At 40.5% G+C, this 21,397-nt stretch overlaps 1 protein-coding gene across 8 annotated transcripts in view; it reads right to left on the reverse strand.

The window, feature by feature from the left end:
* Window positions 1–21,397, reverse strand: part of CELF2 (CUGBP Elav-like family member 2) — a 735,687-nt gene that overhangs the window by 277,207 nt on the left and 437,083 nt on the right. Inside the window, exon 1 of one of the 8 annotated variants that reach the window (XM_037001242.2) lies at window positions 10,858–11,037. The exons of 6 other annotated variants lie outside the window; for them this stretch is intronic. In XM_037001242.2, the coding sequence (XP_036857137.2) occupies window positions 10,858–10,910 (53 nt within the window). In that variant the 5' untranslated portion in view covers window positions 10,911–11,037. Of the gene's footprint in view, window positions 1–10,857; window positions 11,038–21,397 lie in introns of those variants that run through there. One more of the 8 variants, XM_073229342.1, reaches the window with a different exon arrangement.

Below are 21,397 nucleotides of genomic sequence, written 5' to 3' on the forward strand. Positions count from 1 at the left end.
TTATTCCCTTCCTCAGCTACTGCAGGCTGCCACTGAAATTATAAGAATTTTGTTGATTTTTCAATACTCTTAATAAAGTAATTAATTCCATAAATGAGACAAACCTGGACAGTTCTTGGCTTTCCATATATTATTTACCTAAATCACAAATGTATATAGTAAGCTTACTATAAAACAAAGTTATTTTAAGAACAAACAAACAGAACCAGCCTCTAGAACAGAAGCAAAACACAGAGTTAATGAAAAAGAAAAATATTTTCAAATCAGCCATGGAATAAAGTTCCATAAATATCTACATTCTGTAACACAGATAAAGCTTCATTAACATGTACACTTCAGAAATATTTTCTCTTTAATTGCATCTGAATTAGTTGGGAGAAGCTGTAGGGAAGCCCTCTTACGGACTTAAGCCTTCTCAGCAGTTTGTTAAATTCTAGCCTCAAATCCCTTGAGGCAATAGTGGATTCAAAGCAGCTTTTAATCATACTATAAGGAGAGAGGAGTAGTATGTAAGTAGGTCACAGAGAAAGAATTACAAGTGCATAGGTTACTGCCTTCTTTAACAACTACAGTGTACCAGAGTTTTCAAAACACATTTGCTTTTGCCATTTAAAATTAAAAGTAAAACCAGGATCAAAAATAAAAAACCTCATTCTTATGGGATACAGTGGCGATGTAAACCAAGAATACTTACAGTGTGCAGCTAAGTTTAAATAGTTTGGTTGCCAAATACATAAATAATGATTGCATAGGCACTTAATGTAGGTGCCAGAAACAGAGCACACGCACGCGCGCACACACACACACACACACACACACAGCATTTTGTTTCCATGATCGCAGTGCACATGCAATAGGCCTTTTAAAAAACACAAATTTCGAAAGCTTGAGCTTAAAAATGAAAAAAATACCAAACCAAATACCATGAGATGAAAAGCTTAAATTTCTCATTTCACTGCTTTGGCAGGAGGAAAAAAAAAATCTAAAAATGATTCAGTGGGGCCCCTTTTTTAATGTTCATGCATGAGCCATCAGGTATCATGTTTTGGCAGCTGGAGTTGCTTGGCAGACAGCTCCATTGGGCCGCTGCTGAAGACTCCGGTTCAGTGAAGCTATTTCATAGCCAAGGATCTTATCAACAGCAGAGAAAGGGGATGAGGCCATCACCGGGCCCCTCTTGTGGACAGGGCCTAGCTGGTGACACCCGTGTGTGCTGGCATCACTGGGGATGTGGCTCTTGAGAACAATGACATTTCCCCATAGTTTTAGCTTCGTTGTAGAAAAACCCTAGCTCTTCCCTAGGCCCATCCCCCAACCTTCCCTAATTGTCTATTTTTTTTTTAATCAACTTGCTATTCATTTCCCAAACAAAAGGCAATTCAAGAATTGGAAGCACTTCAAGGGAAAGTTCCTGAATGACCTCATTTTATATGAGGCCTTCCAAGGCAACCAGAGAGAGCCCTGTGCTGCTTCAGCAGCCTGTTTCCCCCCAAGCCTCCTCTCACACTGAGTCCTCTGCAACGGTCATTGTTTGAGCACTGAATTATCACTGGCATTAAAAACTAAACTCTCAATAGAAACAGAGTGGTAATAAATGCATTTGAACATAGAGTACACACTGTTTGAACTGGGAGAATCCTAGTCCTCTCACCCTACTCAATCAACCAGAATACAGTCTCTTGACTATAATTTTCAATGTTTTTTGCACAAAGTTCATATAAAACTTAAAACACTGGTGCCTGATATATATGGATCAATGTTTATAACCAGTTAATTTTCTCCCCCAACTGGTGTTATGTGACAAACTTCCATTCTTTATTCATTTGCATTACTTCACACATCACCATCTCTTTAAAAGCAATAGACAGCTACGCAACTAGAGATGTACCAGTTCTGTTCAGTCTACTCAAAAAGCCACCTTCACAAAAGGGGTCACCCCCACTTCTGGCTCATTCCTTGCAAACTAGAATCCAAAACATCTTTCCCCTGTCACATCTTCAAATTCAAATTTTAGTAACATAGCTGTTTTGATTTGAGAGAGAGAGAGAAAAAAAAACCCAATATGTGCTCAGAGCCATTTGGAGCAAGAAATACAGGCGCTATAAGGGGATTTCCCATCATTTCCAGCCAATAAATTTGAAATCCACATGAATTTTAAGTACCTGAGAGAGTATCTGACTTTGTGGCTATGTGTTTGTTCTTGGCTTACTCTGGTTTCATTAGCAACTTGCAAAAATAAACAATGGGGTTGTGTTATGTGCTTAAAAAAAACCCCAAACAGATCCTTAAGTGATACATTGCAAATATATCCTTTCTTAGCTCCATAAAGGTATCTCTTAAAAATACTTTTATCACCACTCATAAATTATAGTGATTAACTTATCACTACCCTTACCCCATCAAAGCCTCTGGAATGGCAAGTTTATCACATTCCTAAAATGACTTAAGTGAAATGCCAATAAAGATGAAATAGTTATTAAGCTCTTATTTTACATATTTACAAGCATTTTAAGTAGTCACTCTCCCTTGAGAACAGCTGCTACTGGCTTTTTGCAATCCCGTGTTTTTCTGAATCTGTTTTTAATAGAGCAAAAATACACAATGGTGAATTTATCTTTCTTGTGGAGAGGCCCTCACGCTGAAGATGGTTCTTTGTAAACATACCTTCGTGCTCGAAAACGAGATGCCCCTCTAGAGTTTTCAGCAGCCTTGGTTCCAAGGGGGTGAGATGCTAACTCGGTGGACCTGTCAGACCGAGAGCCCAGCCAGCTCATCAGGTCCCGCTCAGGCTTGCCTTTCCCCTTTTCCACTTTCTCCATTTTCCCCTGCCGCTGCCTTCCCTCACTTGGCTTTCTCTTTCTCTCTCCTCTTCTGCCTTTTCTCTCACAAATGGGAGCCAGACAGGGCCAGAAGCTGTCCTCCACAGCTGCTGGCTGAGGAGACAGGTGACCACCAAAGCAAGGGGTGCGGCCATGGGAGAAACCAAGTCTGCCTTGCCTTGACCCCGGCTGGTTTTGAACTAGGAACAGCTGTCTCTGGGGCCCGCCATGGGATTCCTTTCCAGACATGTCCAGGGGTCAGGAGTAGGGGATGTACAGCTGAATCCCATGAAGTGAGCAAGGATGTGAAGGTTCAGAAGGAGACGACTGGAGGAAGGGTGGGGAGGAGAAGGCATACCTGTGTTGCATGGCACTTTGCACACGAAGGCACTCAGGGAAAGCCCCTGCAGGAATGCTCCTGTGGCCCCTCGAGGATGCCAAGATTTGTCCAACTATACCAGGTACCCTTATCTGGTGCCAGCCTGGCGGCAGGAATATTTATCCTCTCTGAATGAGGTTTTTAGTTCCCTGGCAATCTGCCCTTCACCCCTCAACCCTCACAAAGTGTTTCCCCAATTGGCCAAAGTTCTCGTCTTACTGTCACATGTTGTAAAACTGAAAAAGGATAGACTGCTGCCTGACAAAATACAACAGCTGAGCAGCAACAGCTGGGTGGACACAGGAGCAGGCATGACATGAAGTCCAGGGAGCAAACAGCAACAGGTGTGGGGGAAGGAATGGGAAATACAAGTTTTAAGCCTTAGGGTGGGGCTGACTGAGCCAGACCACAACAGTCAAAATCTCGCTTGAGTGGGAACCTGGAGGCACGACAGCCCCATGTGCCTGAATGTCTCAACTTTCTCTGAAAAAACCCATCTTGAAGAGTGAGGATTAAGAAAGGAGAAGTCTGGGTTTCTGTGAAACAAAACACATGATGTACGTTACCCACAATGATGATGGATCCCATGAAAGAGCTTGTGGTTATAGGGATCAGAAGTCAACCAATCGGGTACATGCAGATCAGACTCTTTAAGGTAAATGCGACTTTCAAACTGAGTGACAGGATGATAAGATTAAGGAACCAAACCTGTTAGATTGTACATTTGATTCTGTCAAAGAATTGAATGACACTGAGAACGCATCATTTAATTTTCTGATTCATCAGCTAGACCAGCATATGCGTGGCTATCATTTCCTTGCAGGGATAATGGATGAAAAAACAAAATCTACCATGATCTTCAGATAAGAAGTACAATGTATTAACCTAATTATTATTTCAGAGATTATATAACCAAGCTATTAAAGTGACATGTAGGTTGAAAATACATTAAGGTTTTGAGCACAGGAAATTTATTTTTTCCCTATAATATGGTTCAAATCTCTAGCCATTTTTAGCTTATAAGAGAGGTTTTTGAAAATCCCAAATGACTTTTTATTTAAATTTGCTTTCGATGCTAATCATGAAATTCATTAGGGAAAAAAAACTTTTTTTTTCTTTCTTCCTCTTAATAGAACTACCTAAACTCTTCATGGGAAACGAAGCTTTCTCCCCAAGCTAGGTGGAATATGTTGGATCTTGTTTCGTCTCTATGCTGAGTTACCTTTGTTTCATCTCTATGCTGAGGAAACCTTTGTTACCTGATCCCTTAGTCTCTCAATACTCTCTGGAGGTTCATAGCTCCATTTGTCCTATTTCACAGGAACATGGCAAAGTTAAAGCAGAGGAAGGATGTGGATGACTTTGGGATCTGAAGGAGAAGATGGTGAAGCTGAGGATTTTATTCTGCTAATGGCAACGATGAGTCCAGAGAGTTCTCAGGATACCCTTCCCTCTCCTCCTCACTCATCCATCCTTCAAGACCTGATTCAGCATTCCCTCCTCTGCTTTACACCACCTGTTGCCTCTCTGCTCCATGCCTGTTGTGACCTTCCTGATGGCTGAGGCTGTCCTATATCAAGAGGACACAATATATATTAGTTGAATGATTGGTCATGATGCAGTAGGACATATTGTGGTCCTTTATACAGATAAAAAGAAAAGTCACATTTCAATTTCATAATGCTTTAAAAGCCTCTGTCCTTCTAACATCTGTTCCCATTATACAGATTAAAGCCTGAGAATAGTGAGGTCGAGAATGCTTTAATGCAAAGGCCTCATGAACAACAAAGTGAACAAGTGGGCATACAGAGGGAGTTGTTAGAACCCAAAAGGAAAGACTGCTGTACTTCTTTCTCTTCTTCTTCTTCTTCTTCATCTTTCCTTTCTTGTTGTATGGCTTCCTCAGTGGCAAAACTATGAGAGACACACAAATCAAGGTCCTCAGTGAAAATACAGCACCAGGGGGAGACATGACTGTAAGTGTCACATATTTGATACTTATACTGTCAAGCTGGCCAGGGAAGGAGTGTGGATGAATCCTGTGTTAGAATCATTCCACTCCAAGCTGTGGGTCTATGGACCTGTGACTTTACCTCTCTTGATCTCAGTTTTTCATCTTTAAAATGGGTATAACATAACTACCACTAACTCTTGGATATCTGTGAGGATTAAATTACAGTTGAGTTTTGAACAATGAGAGGGTTAGGGGCCCTGCCTGCCCAGTGCAGTCAAATTCTGCATACTTCCCCCAAACTTAACTACTAATAGCCTACTGTTCATTTTATGGTAGTAAATCATATATTATATATATATTTATATATATAAATTATATATATATATTTATATACTATAAATATAACTACATATATTTTATGAATTCATGAAATAATAACTTTTCTTTAACTTTTTTTCAGTATTTCTAGGCTACATGGTTTCCCTGGGAGTTTTTTTTAAATTGTTGCAAATCTCCAAAAAATGTTCTAATATATTTATTAGAAAAAATCCATGTATAAGTGGACCCATGCAGTTCAAACCTATGTTATTCAAGTGTCAGCTGCATATATAAGGTAAAAGAAACCACCCAGCATAGTGCCAGGCACAGAGCAGATTAATTACATTTTGATTTTATTCCTTACTTCCAATTACAGTACAGTCACTCCTGACTCCCCAGGACCTGCATCTTTGTTTAAACCTGGAGCTGGCAGGTAGAAAGGAAAAGAGCAAGCCAGTCCTAATCCTATCATTCTTGTTGCATTAAAGTTTTCACTGGCACTTGTACTTCTAAGGCCAGCAGCCAACCCCAGAGGGAAGAGGAAGGCTATGGTTTGTGGAGTGCAGACACCGGGCATCTGGGGCTTGGGATGAGGTCTCCATCCCTTTTTATCAAGTCAGTTTCCAAAGAGAAGGTCAAAATGAATTTTAATGGTGGCTACCAGGAATCTGAGCCATCTGCCCCCATGTCAGTGAGTTTTCATTTCCAAAGATGCTTCCTAAATCTCTGAATGCACAGGTAAGCCATCTCACAGAGCCCACAGGAGCACTGGCATCCCGGACAAGATATCAAAGAGAAGGCATGTAGCATGTAGAGATGATGCCTTTACAGGCACCCTGTGTTTCTGAGATGCACAGCTTTACAGGATGGCTGAGAAACACCTGATCCGCCTCAGGACAAGGCATAACTGCCCATTTTGGTCAGTCTACACAGCAGCTTGAAGCTAGCAATGCCATCCATAAGTTTCAATGCCCAGCTTTACTAATTGCAGCTGCAGCCTCTCTCAAGACAGGGATTTAAAATGCCATGGATCTTGTGGGTTTATCAGCATAATAACTTCAAACTTGAAGCTCTTCTTGACCAAGACAACAAAGTTTGTTGAAAGGAACAATTTACAGGAAAATCCTAGTTTTCATATTTCTGTAGGGGCATGTCAGCAAGTCCTGCTTCATAAACCCCGGTGATTCGTCGCAGTCTTGGGTGGGTCACCTTGGAGTGGGCTGAGGTGGCAGCTCAAGCTACCTTGGTCATACATACCACTCTGGGCCTGTGCCATCTTCTCCCCACAGATGCCAATATCTGTTAACTGTGGTGGTCTTGACATACAAGAAAATGTGTTGGGATCAGTCAGAGTGAGAAAAACTCACTAGGGAAGGTAATCATACCTGTATTTGATCTTCCCTAACAAAATGACATGAGGCAGAGGTTGAGAACAAGGTGTGCCTCATTCCACATCAGGGTTACCCAGCATGTTTCTGAGTTGAGTTCAAACACACACACGCACACACATATTCACACAGTCCTACATGTATGTCTCACTTCCATCTCAGTGCAATCTCTGCAGATTGGTGCCGTGTGATCCAAAGGGAGTTTCAGCTCTGGACACTTCATTCCCCTTCTTAGTGGGGTACAATATTAAAGCCTCACATACACTTTCCTTCCTCTGACTCCCTCTCTCCAATGTCAGTTAAGTAAAAATGCTGCATATTTTAATCGTCTCCAAACCACTGTCTCCTCCTTCCTACAGAATAAAAGTCACTATGAGTTCAGAAAAACTCCCAATGCCAATAACCATTAGAGAAGCAATCAATAGTTTTATGGAAGGAGAAATCTGCCCCCCTCAACAACTCCCGCAGGAATTACCAAAATGTACAGAGAAATTCAGTGAAGGCTAATAAAGTTGATCCAAAGCATTACTGCAATGGAATGGACTGTGCTTGTTATTGCTCGGAGAGGTGGCTATAAATGGTACAAGGCTGTGGAAGATACTGCTAAACGAACTGCATTCTCTTAATGACTGTTACAGAAATCTCCACGCAAGAAACTCAGTTGAAAATTGCTAATTTCCTCACTATGGCAATTATAATAAATTAGAGTGGTGTTTTTGCATCTACAAATTCTGACCCTTTCAATGACCATTCCCACACAACTCTCTTCCTTTTGGATTTAACCTTTCTTTTCATCCACCCAGGTGTTTCCAGGGCTGTGAGCAACGAACTTACCATGAGCTGCATTTTCACCTAACTCACCCCCCTGATGACAATAATTAGCATTAAGTCACTCTTTGAATGACTTCCTAGGTATTTGAGCACAATCCCCACTTGCTATAAACTTCTAGATATGAATATTAATCAAATGCTTTTTGTTCTCAGCCCAAAAGGGATATTTTGCAATGACATACACTCACATTAAGAAAAAAAAAAGCTGTGAGGTTTCACTGTAACAAATAACGGAAAATTAATACACTGAAGTTTCAGGGTTCATCTGTGGACTGCTGAGACATCTCCCAGGCTCATGTGTGAAGGCACACGGGGTGCCATCGTTACCCTGTTGAAAGAAGCCATTTTCCCAGTTTGAATCTTTTCCTGTTTCTTTTCTGCAAGTCTCAGCTCAGAATTAAAATTTGCTTTGACTTTTGTTTAGGTCACTATTCAGAGGGAGCATCACACAGAGAGGCTTGGTGGCAGGATACAGATCACATATCTTATTACTATTGCAGAAATAGATGGAGACAAGTTTGCCAGCTTTGGGAGATCTCACCCTTTCTCCATCAGGCTAAGGACTAGATATTTATCTGTATGTTGGCCACTGGAATGGGAGTGTCCAAATTCTGTAAGCTGATAATGGGTCAAATCACAGGAGAAACAAACAAAGTAAGGATTTCCCTTGTTCTTGGACCTAACTATGATGACCCAGGAATTAAAGTGAACAGACCACAGGTAAATTATTGTAATAGAGTAAAAAATTCGACAGGGAGGTTTCCTGGTTATTTCTTTATTTCATCAAGTTGCTGACAAGCAGCTAGGGAGCATGGAAAGCTGCTTTTCTCCCTAACCACAAACATGGCTTTGCAACCTTTGTTTTGGAACAAAAATTTCCCCTGAAAGCAGAATCTAGGTAACAGTGCTGGAAACAGTTGGTCAGCTTCAGATTCAGAGCTTTGCCAATTACCTTTTATGAGCTCATCCTAAAAGCAATTATCGACATACCCCACAGAACGAGCCATTCAGATCCCATTGGAAGTAGGAGAACATAATAAGTACGCATTTAAAATCAACTCTATCACAATGGATAACTCTTAAAATATTATTATAAAACTACAGATACATTTTGGGTCCACCCAGGCTCTGAATACATTGTCAGTAGAAAATCTACACTTGAGAAGACAATTTATTCAGCCTGTTACATTAATTTAAATAATTCTGAATATTTAAATAATTCTTAAATATTTCACAGCATTTCAACTAAAGTTTAAGAAACTGAAATGGCATGTCCAAAGTCTAAAAAATAGTTAATGTTTCATAACTGTTTTTATAAGGAATACATCTTGTTCCTTATTTACTGAGAACATCATTAATTTGAACCATAATAAAATCCAAGAGGAAATATTTGTAACTAAATATTTTTAACATTTTGCCCTTTAAAATTATTTCCCTTCTCTTTTAAAAAATTTTTCTCTATAAATTTACTAATATTTTTCAGTATATATTGCTCTGGCACAAACAGCTATTAAAGCAAATCCCGAAAATGTTAGATAAGATATATTCTTTATGGAAACCAACCTTACAAAGATGATTGTCACATAAATCAATTACCACTTAATATTCTAGGACCAATTCTTTTACATCTCATGTGAGAAGAAAATGGTTTCAATATTTGAGAAGTTTGAAATAGATTTTCCCATTTTCTCTTTTTGAACTCTGTCTATACCTTAGAGATCATTGCTTATCTTATAAAATGAAAGATCTTTGAAAACATGAGGAATGTTTGCCCTGCATAGAAATGTATTTTATGAGCATATAACCATATATCAAAATTCAATATATTCCATAGAGACTTTTACTCAACAACTTAATAGGCTATATAATAGTTTGTGACCCAAATTATAAGGGCAAAAGTTGCCACTTGAATTTGTTGCCCTTGAATTTCTAAACTGTTTATCTGCCTAGATGTGAGAAAGAAGGTAGAGGCAAGAAATTACAGTTTACTTAAACACTGGGAATGTTTCTCTTAACTTCTTTTCATACTATGGTCCGTAAGTCCATCAAACAGGCAAATTTTAAACCAAGTATTAAACACTGTAGAGGCATGTCTGATAACAAGGTATTTGCCAGAATGATAATGGTATTACAAGCAGTCTCAATCAATACATTTCCTTCTGTAGTTAACAGAGAAGTAAGCAATAAATCTCTAACTTAATCCAACCAACAGAGCTGCAAAATGCAAAAAGCACTATGAACGGGAGATAATAAATTTTTAAAAAGCACAAAACCGCAAACAAGCAGTTCTAGAAGCTCTCCATTCTGTATAGTTTATACAAACAAGATTAAGGCAGATAAAAAGAGTGTTGAGAAAGAAAGAAAAAAAAAAGCCCCAGACATGCATTAAGCTAGTTTGACAGCTCCATTGTTCACCCGGTCCCATTGTCAGACCCAAAGATGTATTCAGTGCTACAATGTCTGCTAGCAAATAAACAAAAGACTACATTTTTCAAAGCAGGATGCCAATTCTATCATAATTCTTTCTCTGCTTTCCAAAAGGTCAGTGGTGGCTCATTCTTGGTATGCGATGGAACCCTAACATAGACGCAGGAAACAAATATTTGCTTTCATTACATAGGGACCCAGGACGCCATGCATGAATAGAGGTCTTTATAAAACAGGTACACATTTTGGCAAACAGGATAAAGTGATCCAAACCTGGTAACACAGAAGGACTATTTAGGTAGGCTAAGTCCAGATTAGAGTGGTATTTAGAACGCAAGTCTAATATGGAGTCTCCTTAGCTCCTTTTTCGGTGATTATTCCATGCAGAGTACATGATAATAACAGAGGCTTAGATATTGCAAAGGAAAGGACAAACCAAGAGCCAGATTTAGAGCCTTTAAAATTACCTACTGGCCACTCACAAATAGCAGTGAGCAAACACAGATTTGCTTTCAAACGGCAACTAGTGCAAATATAACTCGCACACAGCTGTCCTTTTCCTTTCTCTTGCTTGCTCTTTCTCTCAATCTCTTGGTCTCGATTTCCTTTCCCCTCCTCTCTCTAGATTCTTTTTTTTCTCTTCTAAGATAAGGCAAGCTACTTGATTCAGAGCATGATTATTGTTTCAGCCAGCTCTAGAAACTAGCAAAGCAAAAATTAAAAACAAAGGACACAACATACCTTAAAAGCAGCTCCTCATTTCTCATAGTAACAGCGGATTTGGGACAGCGCATGCTTTCTACACTGATACACTGATAGTCTCAACAAAAGCCAGTTCAGAAGTACGCTCAAACATCAATGCCACAGTAGCTGTTCACTAATGCGCTCCCTCTCTCTCTCTCTCTTTCCCCACTCTCTTCTCTAGTCAAATTCTGAATGGTGGAGCAAAGGGGCTCCTGCAGATTCTCTAAGTAGAGATAATCCTCTCTGACAAGTTATGTTGTCTAGGCATATTTTTACATTAATACACTGTGCTGCCTATAGGGGTCTTGTTTGCATTCGCTCAAACCTGGCTGGTGTTAGTTCTCCTAATTACCTTAAAAAATTGGAAAGAAAAATAAGTAGCTCATTTACCTTTTTCTTATACATTTCATAGCAAAATCAGTTTCACATTTTCTTTTTGCTATTAACTATCATCAAGTCTTGCAGATGACTAACAGATTGAGATAGGTCAGTGTGCTAAAAAAGATTTCTGCTTCTCTTTTCTGGGAACTGAATTCACAGCTGGATTCATCTGTTCCTTGCTTCTTGTCCTCAGGAAGAGTGACAAGGTCAAGAACCTTAGCCCCACCCTGGGTCATGGATGCGGAGGACATATTTTAACTCTGTGTACACCAGAGATCTTGTAGATTTGAGCATAATTCACCTGAAACAGGACTTCTGAAGGAGGTAGGCGATGCAATGACTGGTTGTATTGAAGTTCTAATCTACACTGGAGCATCATCCTCAAAAGACCAATTAGATACTCTTTCCCAAAATAAGACAAATCTGCTTCCCTATACCATTATACTCACAGGGCTTAGCATATACAGTTAGCCAAGAAAATATGCATTGTACTGTGTTTACTGGATTTAGAATTCCATGCAGATTAGCCAACTAAAACAGCAAGTTAAACACATACAAGAGACAAAATGCTTTGGACAGAATAGTTGTCCAAAAGTGCAAACTAAGACATCTCTCCAGGAGATGTGTGTTGACAGGAAGCCAAGAATTCCCTCAGCTTGGATGGAACAAGGCAGAACACAGCCCAGCTCTGATCTGGATCACTGAATACTGGTTTCCTCACTGCAGGTACTTTCCCTGTTCTTCACCAGCACAGCCATGCAACTCAGTAATAATCTGGAGTGAAAACACTTGTGGGAGTAATGGTGGTATGGGGAAAGTAATGACATGCTCTGTTTCCCTCCTACTTGAAGATCTGGAATGGACCCCAATATCTTGCTAGATCTCTGGCCTCTGAACTTGGTTTTGGCTCAGACAGGGAAATGGAAATGTTCTGGAGGGTGATAAAGATTCTCTAATCTCTTCTGTACAGTAATCTTGCTTACTTTATCAGTTGAATTGAGGACAATAAACAATGGTGACTGGTAGCCACCACCATTCCAATAAAAAGACATGATGAATAAGTTGATGAAGGTCAAATAATGAGCCAAGAGCCCTGTCCTTAAAATGAGCATCCTTTTACATTCCCCTCTTTCATTAGAGCATATGAGTTACAGAGTGAATATTTAAAAATGAATTACCTTGCCAGAGAAAGACATTATAGAAAATCTAAGGTATTGTTTGGAAGCAAGATAAACATGTAAATGAGCTTGGAATCAGAGAGACTTTGGCGAGAGAGAGTTTGAGCCATTCCCCTGGTGACTTGTGGTGAGTGCTGAGGCAGAAGTTACTTAACCTTGCTGTGGCTCTTTGCCCCAGCAGTTAAATAGGGATGACAAATGCTAATTTGTTTTAAAGCACCTGAAGAGCTTGTAATGAAATTGGGTGTGTTTTGTCAGTACAAATATCAATAAAAAGTGGGAATAGTGGACTGGCATCAGCCATGGTTTTGTCTACTAGAGAAAGATATGCTGCTCAAAGTTTCACACATTTTCTTAATTAAAAAAACTTTTATTGAGGTATAATTGACATATATGTTATTAGTTTCTGGTGTACAAATTATGATTTGATATTTGCACATATTGTGAAATGACCACCACAATAAGTCGAGTTACCATCTGTCACCATACAGAGTCACAAAATTTTTGTGTGTGATGAGAACTTTTAAGTTTATTCTCTTAGCAACTTTCAAATACATAATACAGTATTGTTGACTATAGATGATGTGCTGTGCATTATATCTGCATGATTTATTTATTTTATAACTGGAAGTTTGTACTTACTGAACCCCTTCACCCATTTCACTCACCTCCTCCATCCCCACCCTCTGGCAATTACCAATCTGTTTTGCCTTTTTTTTTTGTATCCATGAGCTTGTTTTTTTTTTAAGATTCCACATACAAATGAGATCATATGGTTTTTGTCTTTCTCTGAGTTATGTCATTTAGCATAATTCCTTGAGATCCATCCATGTTACTGCAAATGGCAAGGTTTCATTATTTCTGATGGCTGAATAGTACTCCACCCACCACACACACACACACACACACACACACACAGACACACACTCTCCTCTTTATCCATTGTTGGATCATATGGTCATTCTATTTTTAATTTTTTGAGGAGGCTCCATACTGCTTTCCATAGTGGCTGCACTGACTTACATTCCAACAGTCCACAGGGGCTCCCTTTTCTGCACATCCTCATCAACACTGTTATTTCTTGTCTTTGGGTAATAATCATTCTAACAGGTGTGAGGTGGTCGCTCATTGTGGTTTTGATTTGCATTTCCCTGATGGTTGGTAATGTTGAGTATCTTTTCATGTGTCTATTAGCCATCTGCATGAATTCTTTTGAGAAATGTCTATTCAGATTCTCTGCCCATTTTTTAATCAGATTACTTTATTGCTAATGAGTTGTATGAGTTCTTTATATATTTTAGATATTAACAGATATGTGATTTATAAATATTTTCTCCCATTCAGTAGATGTGCATTTATGTTATAGGTAATTTATAGAACAAAAAGCTAAATTCCTAAATGAAGCATTAATGATTCCAACTTTTTTCTGCCTCCTATGCCTTCTCTTTTCATTCTGACATTAACATTACAAAATAATAGAAAATATCATTTCAATGAAAGTGTATAGTATAAAGTACTAGATATGTAGGACCAGGAAGTACAGATTCCTTCTTTGATGAAGGATGGGACACTACAAAAATCTAGCCTGCCTCCCAGATTCCCATCCTAAAAGAACAATCTTGGAATGTGGAGGCACTGAGGATGTTAAGTCTATTTAGTAGCTAGTTTCAGATACTGTCTTAGTCCATGCAGGCTGCTATAACTAAATACCACAGGTGGGTGGTTTATAAATGACAGATATTTATTTCTTACAGTCTGGAGGTAGGAAAGTCCAAGACCAAGATGCCAGCATGGTCATGTTCTAGTGAGGGCCCTCTTTCTGGCTTATAGCTGGCAACTTTGTACTATGTCCTCACCTGGTAGAAGGGGCAAGGGAGCTCTCTGGGGTCTCCTTATACAGGCACTAATCCAATTATGAAGGCTCTACCCCCATGACTTAATCACCTCCCAAAGACCCCACCATTCTCATACCATCACACAGGGCATTGGGAATTGAACATATGAATTTTGGGGGTGGACACAAACATTCAGAACACAGCAGATACCACAGAATTTCTGCCAGGTTTAAGTAAGATACATTCCATATTGTTATGAAAGCTGGAAAGTACAGAATTCAGAAAGTAAATATAAGGTCTTTTTAATCCACTTTTTCCAAGAAGTGGATTTCTAGCACACCTGCTGTGTGATACCTAGCAGGTGCTTAATAAAGCTAGTGGGTCTGTGTGTGAGTGGGTGATTTCTATCCAGAGGTGGTATAGAGCAGGAGGCCCACAGTTTCTCTGACCAGCTTTGTCAGCCTCAGAGGAAGGAATTTTTTAGGGGCAAAATGGGGACAAAGTGGTGACATCTGCATACAGGGACTTGTGAGCGCAGAGTGGCACTACGGAAGGCGCTGGAATGACTGGGACATGAGAAATCATGCTTTGCCAGACCCCACCCAGGTCTCCCTCTTGCCTTAAGGGGAAAACCTTCCAAAGCTAAAAGGATGTAGCACTCCCAAATCATTACCTGAAACATAACACTGATAGTTGGCTTCAAGTGAAGCCTCAGTAGTGAGGAAAGAAAGGGTTTTATGGTAATATGAACATCAAAGTAGCCTGAGTTCCTTGCACTGGAGCACAAGCACACAATACTTACCTCCAAGTCATGCTTTAGAAGCAGGAGGCCACTATCCCAGTAACAAACCCTAAGTCCCAGACAGACATTCCTTCTACAAGCCGTGGGACTACTCCCTCTTTTTTTAAACGGAGATGTTTGCTTGGAAGAGTCAGGCATGGGATGACTAATTAGCAAGAATAATTGTAAATCCCCTTAAAATTATAAAGTGTCATATTTACCAATAAGTAGGTGTAAATAATTAACAATAGTCTTTGTAGCTCTAAGAAGCCACTTGGAAATATGCACTACACGAATTTAAGAGGTATTATGACAAAGAGTACTAATATTTCTTGCTACAAAGGAAAAGGGCCATAGAAACAGTTACCCTAAGTGGGTTTGGAGAACTATTTCTGTGCAGGTAAGGAGAGGCCCATTGAAGACAAAGAGAAGAAAGCACAGGATTTCCCATGAAAACAGACTATTATACATAGCCTTGTTGATAAAGTCACTCATTACCCAGCAAATAAAAATAACATGTTCACAATTGAGTGGTAAATTTTGGCCTAAATTTTGCCCAAGGGCTATTTCTGGGCAAATGGGGAATATTGAGAGGGCCGCAGGTGAATGTATATAAGTTAAGCATTACCATTTACATGGAAAATGGACCAAGTTTATTATTGTTATTCTTAAGCAGACCCATGCACACACAGCCATCTTCCTGCCTGTTCTCCCTGCCATGTCAGAGAGCTTCTGTGACCTGGCCAGTACCCATGAGTCCTCAATGGACATGTATAGTTTGGTGCATTTGCGGACCTCTACTTCTTAGTGGTTTTGACCCTACTAGGAAGTAAAGAGCCCAGTGTAATGAAGGCCAAGAGTGGAGCAGGCAAGTCTTCCTTATGCGGTAGTGAGACCAAGACGGGAATTCACGTAATTATATGCAGTGAAGAAAGGGAAACCCAGATGGTCTGGGAAAAATGGTTTTGGAAAATTATAACACATTCGCAGCTATAGAATTTCAGAATACACAGGTACTTTAAATGTGACATTTCTTTATATATCACTCTCTGAAATTAAATGATCTACTTATTTACTTGTTTATTATCTGTTTCTCACATCTGAACCTGAGTTGCATGAAAGTGGGAACTTCCTCCTTTATCACCACATTAGAACAATGTGCAGCATATGGCAGATACTTAATAAGCATTTGTTCAATGGCTGGATTTCTCCGTGAAGCATTCTTCTCGTTAAGGGACCTAATCTCAGTGGTTTACTGCCATTTAACACAATTTGTGAAATACTTACCACACTCAACTATCAGCAGCCATTAGACTAGAACCTCTAATGGACAGAGAGATTAGAAAGGTCCTGTTCCTGATGTTAAGGACTTGATAGATTCATTGAGATAGAATGATAAGTTTCTTGTTTAAATAGTATTTTTGACTCTAAAGCATCATTTATATGGGAGCATAAAAAATAAAGTGGTAAATGGATACATTTCCCTTCTTACTTTCCATAACACTCAAGTTTGGGAGATGATGAATTGCAGGCAGGTAGGATGGACATTGAAGATGAAATAGGTAACCAAAAGTTTCAGAATAAGGGGCACTATGAACTGGAGCATGATTTTTGTGATGTCTTGAGAAAAAGCACGTGTCCTTATGGGCAAGGAACAAGAATCACAGGTCAATCTGATTTTGCTTCATTCGTTTGCAGGTGCAGATCTGCTCCACGTATTTAACTCTTTAGTGAACTGTGCCATAGCTCCAAAAGTCGGTGGGTTACTCCCTTTCTCTCAGTGGAGTTCTGCACTGCTTCCTCTCACCTTACTGGGGTCCCTGAGGATCTACAGCACATTATTTGATTAGTTCCATCTCTGCCTACTATTAAGAACAAAACAAAATGGAAAAAGCTATTAAATGCTACACACATTTCTTTAAGTTAGTTCCTAATGAGATGTATCCTCACTTACAAAAGTGCATTAATTTGATTTTGTTTTATACTGCAAGGGTAGACATTAAACATTAGTCTGATTTCTCTATTTCTGTATATATATATATATATATGTGTGTGTATTATTACAACATATGTGGTAAATGTTCTAAGAACATGATTAAGTCTTGATCTTCAAAGGAAAGCTCCTAGAGGCAAAAGGGATAATGGACATGAGGCAGAAAGTGGCACCCTGGGGCTGAGGGAGGAAGGATATTGCATCCCATACTAAAAACTGGCACTAGGAAGCCATGAAAAATGTCAGTGCAGCCCTGCCTCTCGAATGTTTACTCTGGCTTCAGCATGGTGCATGACCCAGGGACTGAGAGAAGTCTGGAGTCAGCGAGCAAGGTGGTGAGGCCACTGGACACGTAAGAGATGATGCAGCCTGCGAAGTAGTTTCCTCTATCTGAGAACCTATTTGTCAGGCTTATTTGAGACAGTCCACATAAGATGAAATCACTCAATTATCAGTACACTCTAGTAAATGGACATTATCATGCATACCACACAAATGAGGACGCTGGGGGCCTTGGCAACAGAGAATGGCTGAGCCGATGGATCCAGCAAGTGGCAGAGCTGGGAGTCAGGCTTGGCCTTTTTGCCCATCCACACTGTCTAGGCATAGCCCTCTAGGGGGCAGGAAGGGGATAAATGGTATCTTAGTGGACGATCATCATTTGGGCAACTGGATGGTGGAATGGAGAAGAGAGAGGAGTTGAAGATGATTTCTGTCTTTGACATGGTCATTGGTGAATGACAAGATCACTGAGACGGGAATCAGAGACCAAATGGGTGAACAGGGAAGAGGACCGAGCCTCGGTGATGGGCATACAGCAGGCGGTCTCGTGTGGAGAAGGCAGTCAGAGCTGGGGAGGTCTGGCAATTAGCCTGGTGCGGCCCCAGGGTGAGCACCGAGCAGACCTGAGGAGGAGGCAAAGGGAGGCTCCAGCGAAAGGGGCCAGACTCATCGGCAAAGGGCTTACGCTGCCTGCAGAGGGAACTGACACGAGCATGTGAGGCTCTGAGTGACTTCTGTGCATGAGAGCATGAACGGTTTGTTTGGACACTAAGTAAAAAAGCAGGGCAGTACAAATAAGAGGCAGGCATGTTCCAAAGTTTCAGGAATCAGGGTGATCAGTCTAGAAAGCAGCGTAGTCAGAAAAGGAAGCAGGCTATGTCCATATGTGCATTATTGCAGAAAGGGGAGGATGGGTAGGGGTGGGGGATGATATGAGAGGCCCCAGATGAAATCCTTGCTTGCTCTGGCCTGACTCAGCTGTCTGCCCTGATTCCTGAGATAGAAGCAAACGTAGCCTCTTGTCCTTCACCGGCTCCTTTAATGCATAACTAAAACCACAAGGAGGTGGGGGCTGGGCAGTGTTCCATCCTGCAGGACAGGAGAGCAGCGGTGTGCAACAAGCTCAGATGCTTCCAAGAGGCTGGTTGGATCCAAGAGATCAAAAAAGCAATAGCAAAAGTCATTTCTGAAGGTGTCTGTGAATTTTTCCAGATAAGGATCTCCAAAGTTATAAAGAATTTAACTCTAGACCTGTATGATATTTTGGGTCAGTTGCACTAAACGTCTTAGCATCACATGCTTAGAGAAAAATAGCTGTGAGTGTTCAGCTACCTGATCAATATACCTTGTGTCTGTTTACAATTCTATAAACCAAAGTGTGATTTGATGAATATAAATTTGTAGGAATTAGAATGCTTGGAAGTAAAAATTGCCCAAGAGACAATGAGAGTTAGTTGAACAGAACTTTCTCTGGAATCTACTCACACTTCTCCATTTGCACCATTCTAATTCCAGCCACCGCAGTTCATAAGGGGTCTCTGCATCTCTGGTTTCGCTGCTCCTGACCCATGTTACACACATTTCGGCAGTTATGTCTCTACTGTGGAAATATGGCCATAGCTGTGTTCTGCTTAGACCCTATCAGGGGTCCCCCTGAGCAGAAGATGAAGATCAGGCTACATCTATGGCTACAGTCCTACCCAAACCACCTACTTGACTTGAGGGTTTTCTCAGCGGGCACACTGGGCTGCTCTTTGCACTAGGAACTTCCTTCAGGTCCTCAAACAAATGACTTCTCTTGCCTCTGAACTTTTGTTCACACTGTTTCCTGTATGTGCTGAACTCTCCAAAGATTCCACCCCCTCACCAGGTTTATTTCTGCACATCCTTTGGGACATGGCTTAAACATAAGTGCTGAGCACAAAAATAGGCGTTCAAAAATACTTGCTGGCTGGCTGGCTGAATACATGAATAAGCTGAGGATATCGTCTCAGCAGCAAAGGAAATACAAAGATGTCATAATGTGGTCCCAGGTTAAAAAACAAAACAAAGCTGTGATGAAACCAATCGACCACACCTTTTGTTTCTGAGGAGCTCAATGTTAGTTGCCTAAAACTGAATTCAGAAGAGGTACTAGACATGGCCTCTGCCTCAAGGCTGTATTCTAATCATGCTAGAATACATGACTTACCTATTTGAAACAGGATAATACAGTGTCTAAAGTAATATTTTATGAGCCATGAGAGCTCCAAGGAAGGAGAGATGGTGAGAGTTGGCTACAGTAATCTGAGAGTCCTTCCTTAAGGGAATTTGGAGGGCATGTTGGTTCTGGGGAGCACATGGAAGGAAAGTGTGAGGACACCCAAGCAGGGGGGGGGGGCAATCTGAGGGTTATTTGTGTGGGGACAGTGGATAGACAGGCTGATAGTGACACATGTGGAGAACAACAGAAACTAGGATGAGTGAGGCCAGACTGTGCATCTTATAAAAGGGGCAAAGGAATCTGGATTCAACATATTAAGCACCGGAGATTCAACATAACCTGTGGATCAGTGGGTGAGACTCCTCTCCGCATATGCAAGTGAGAAAGTGTAAAACAGCTCCGGCAGCTGGCAGCTGACAGGTAGGCCATGATGTTCCCACAAAACATAAACAACACTCACAGAATACAGAAATCATCAGACTTTGAGGCCATGTGAAATAAGAGAAAGACAAAGACATTACAACCACACACACACATCAGCAGAACAAAAAGGCATTCCACAGTATATGGGAGAATGTATTTGTAAATGACATATCCAACAAGGGTTAACATCCAAAATACATAAAGAACTCACACACCTCAACACCCAAAAAGCACATAACCCTATTAAAAAATGGGTGGAGGATATGAACAGACACTTCTCCAAAGAAGAAATTCAGATGGCCAACAGGCAAATGAAAAGATGCTCCACATTGCTAATAATCAGGGAAATGCAAATTAAAACCACAATGAGATATCACTTCATACCAGTTAGGATGGCCAACATTGATTTCACTCATCTGTGGAGCATAAGAACAAAGCAAAAACTGAAGCAACAAAGTCAGCAGCAGACTCATAGCACCCAGGAATGGACTAACAGTTACCAAAGGGAAAGGGACTGGGGAGGGTGGGTGGGAAGGGAGGAAGAAGGGAAATAAGGGGCATTATGATTATCACACATAATGTAGGGGAGGGTACGAGGAAGGCAGTATAGCACAGAGAAGACAAGTAGTGACTCTATAGCATCATACTACACTGATGGACAGTGACTACAATGGGGTATGTGGGGGAGACTTGATAATGGGGGGAATCTAGTAACCACAATGCTGCCCATGTGATTTTATATTAATGATACCAAAATAAAAAAATAAAAAATAAAAGGAATGAAGATAAGGATGACTAAACATCTGGTATCTTTGAACTACACATAAGTCATGGATTTTTCATCCATAAAATCATAATGTGGCATGCACCCAAAGCAGGAAAAGAAATATGACTTATATATATCCCTACTGCAGAGAACAGACATTGATCCCTTAGAGGTGGGGGATCACCATGTTTTTGCAAATAAAGTTTTATTCGAACACCAAAAACAAAACTACACACAAAGAAGTATCCTCTCTTTCAACTGCTTCTTTACCAAAGATGACTAGCTCTGTGATAATTTCAGGCACTCTAGTTCAGAACTACCAAGATAAGATACCTGTATTAGTCTGCTTGTGTTGCTGCAACAAAATACCACAGATGGGGTAGCTTAAAGAACACAAACCCATTTTCTCACAGTTCTGGAGGCTGGAAGTCTAAGACCAAGGTACCTGCAGATTTGGTTTCTCCTGAGGCCTCCCACGGTGGCTTGTGGACAGCCACCTCTCTGTGCCCTCACATGACCTCTACTCTCTGCATGTACACCCGCAGTGTCTCTTCCTCTTCTTAGAAGGACACCAGCTCTTTTGGATCAGACCCTTAGGACCTCATCAACCTGATTACCTCCTTTAAGGCCCAGTCTTCAAATGCAGTCACGTTCTGAGATGGTGGCAGTCGGGATGTTCGTATATGGAGTTGGTT

This window comes from Manis javanica, chromosome 2, assembly GCF_040802235.1.
Source record: "Manis javanica isolate MJ-LG chromosome 2, MJ_LKY, whole genome shotgun sequence".
Lineage (NCBI taxonomy): Eukaryota > Metazoa > Chordata > Mammalia > Pholidota > Manidae > Manis > Manis javanica.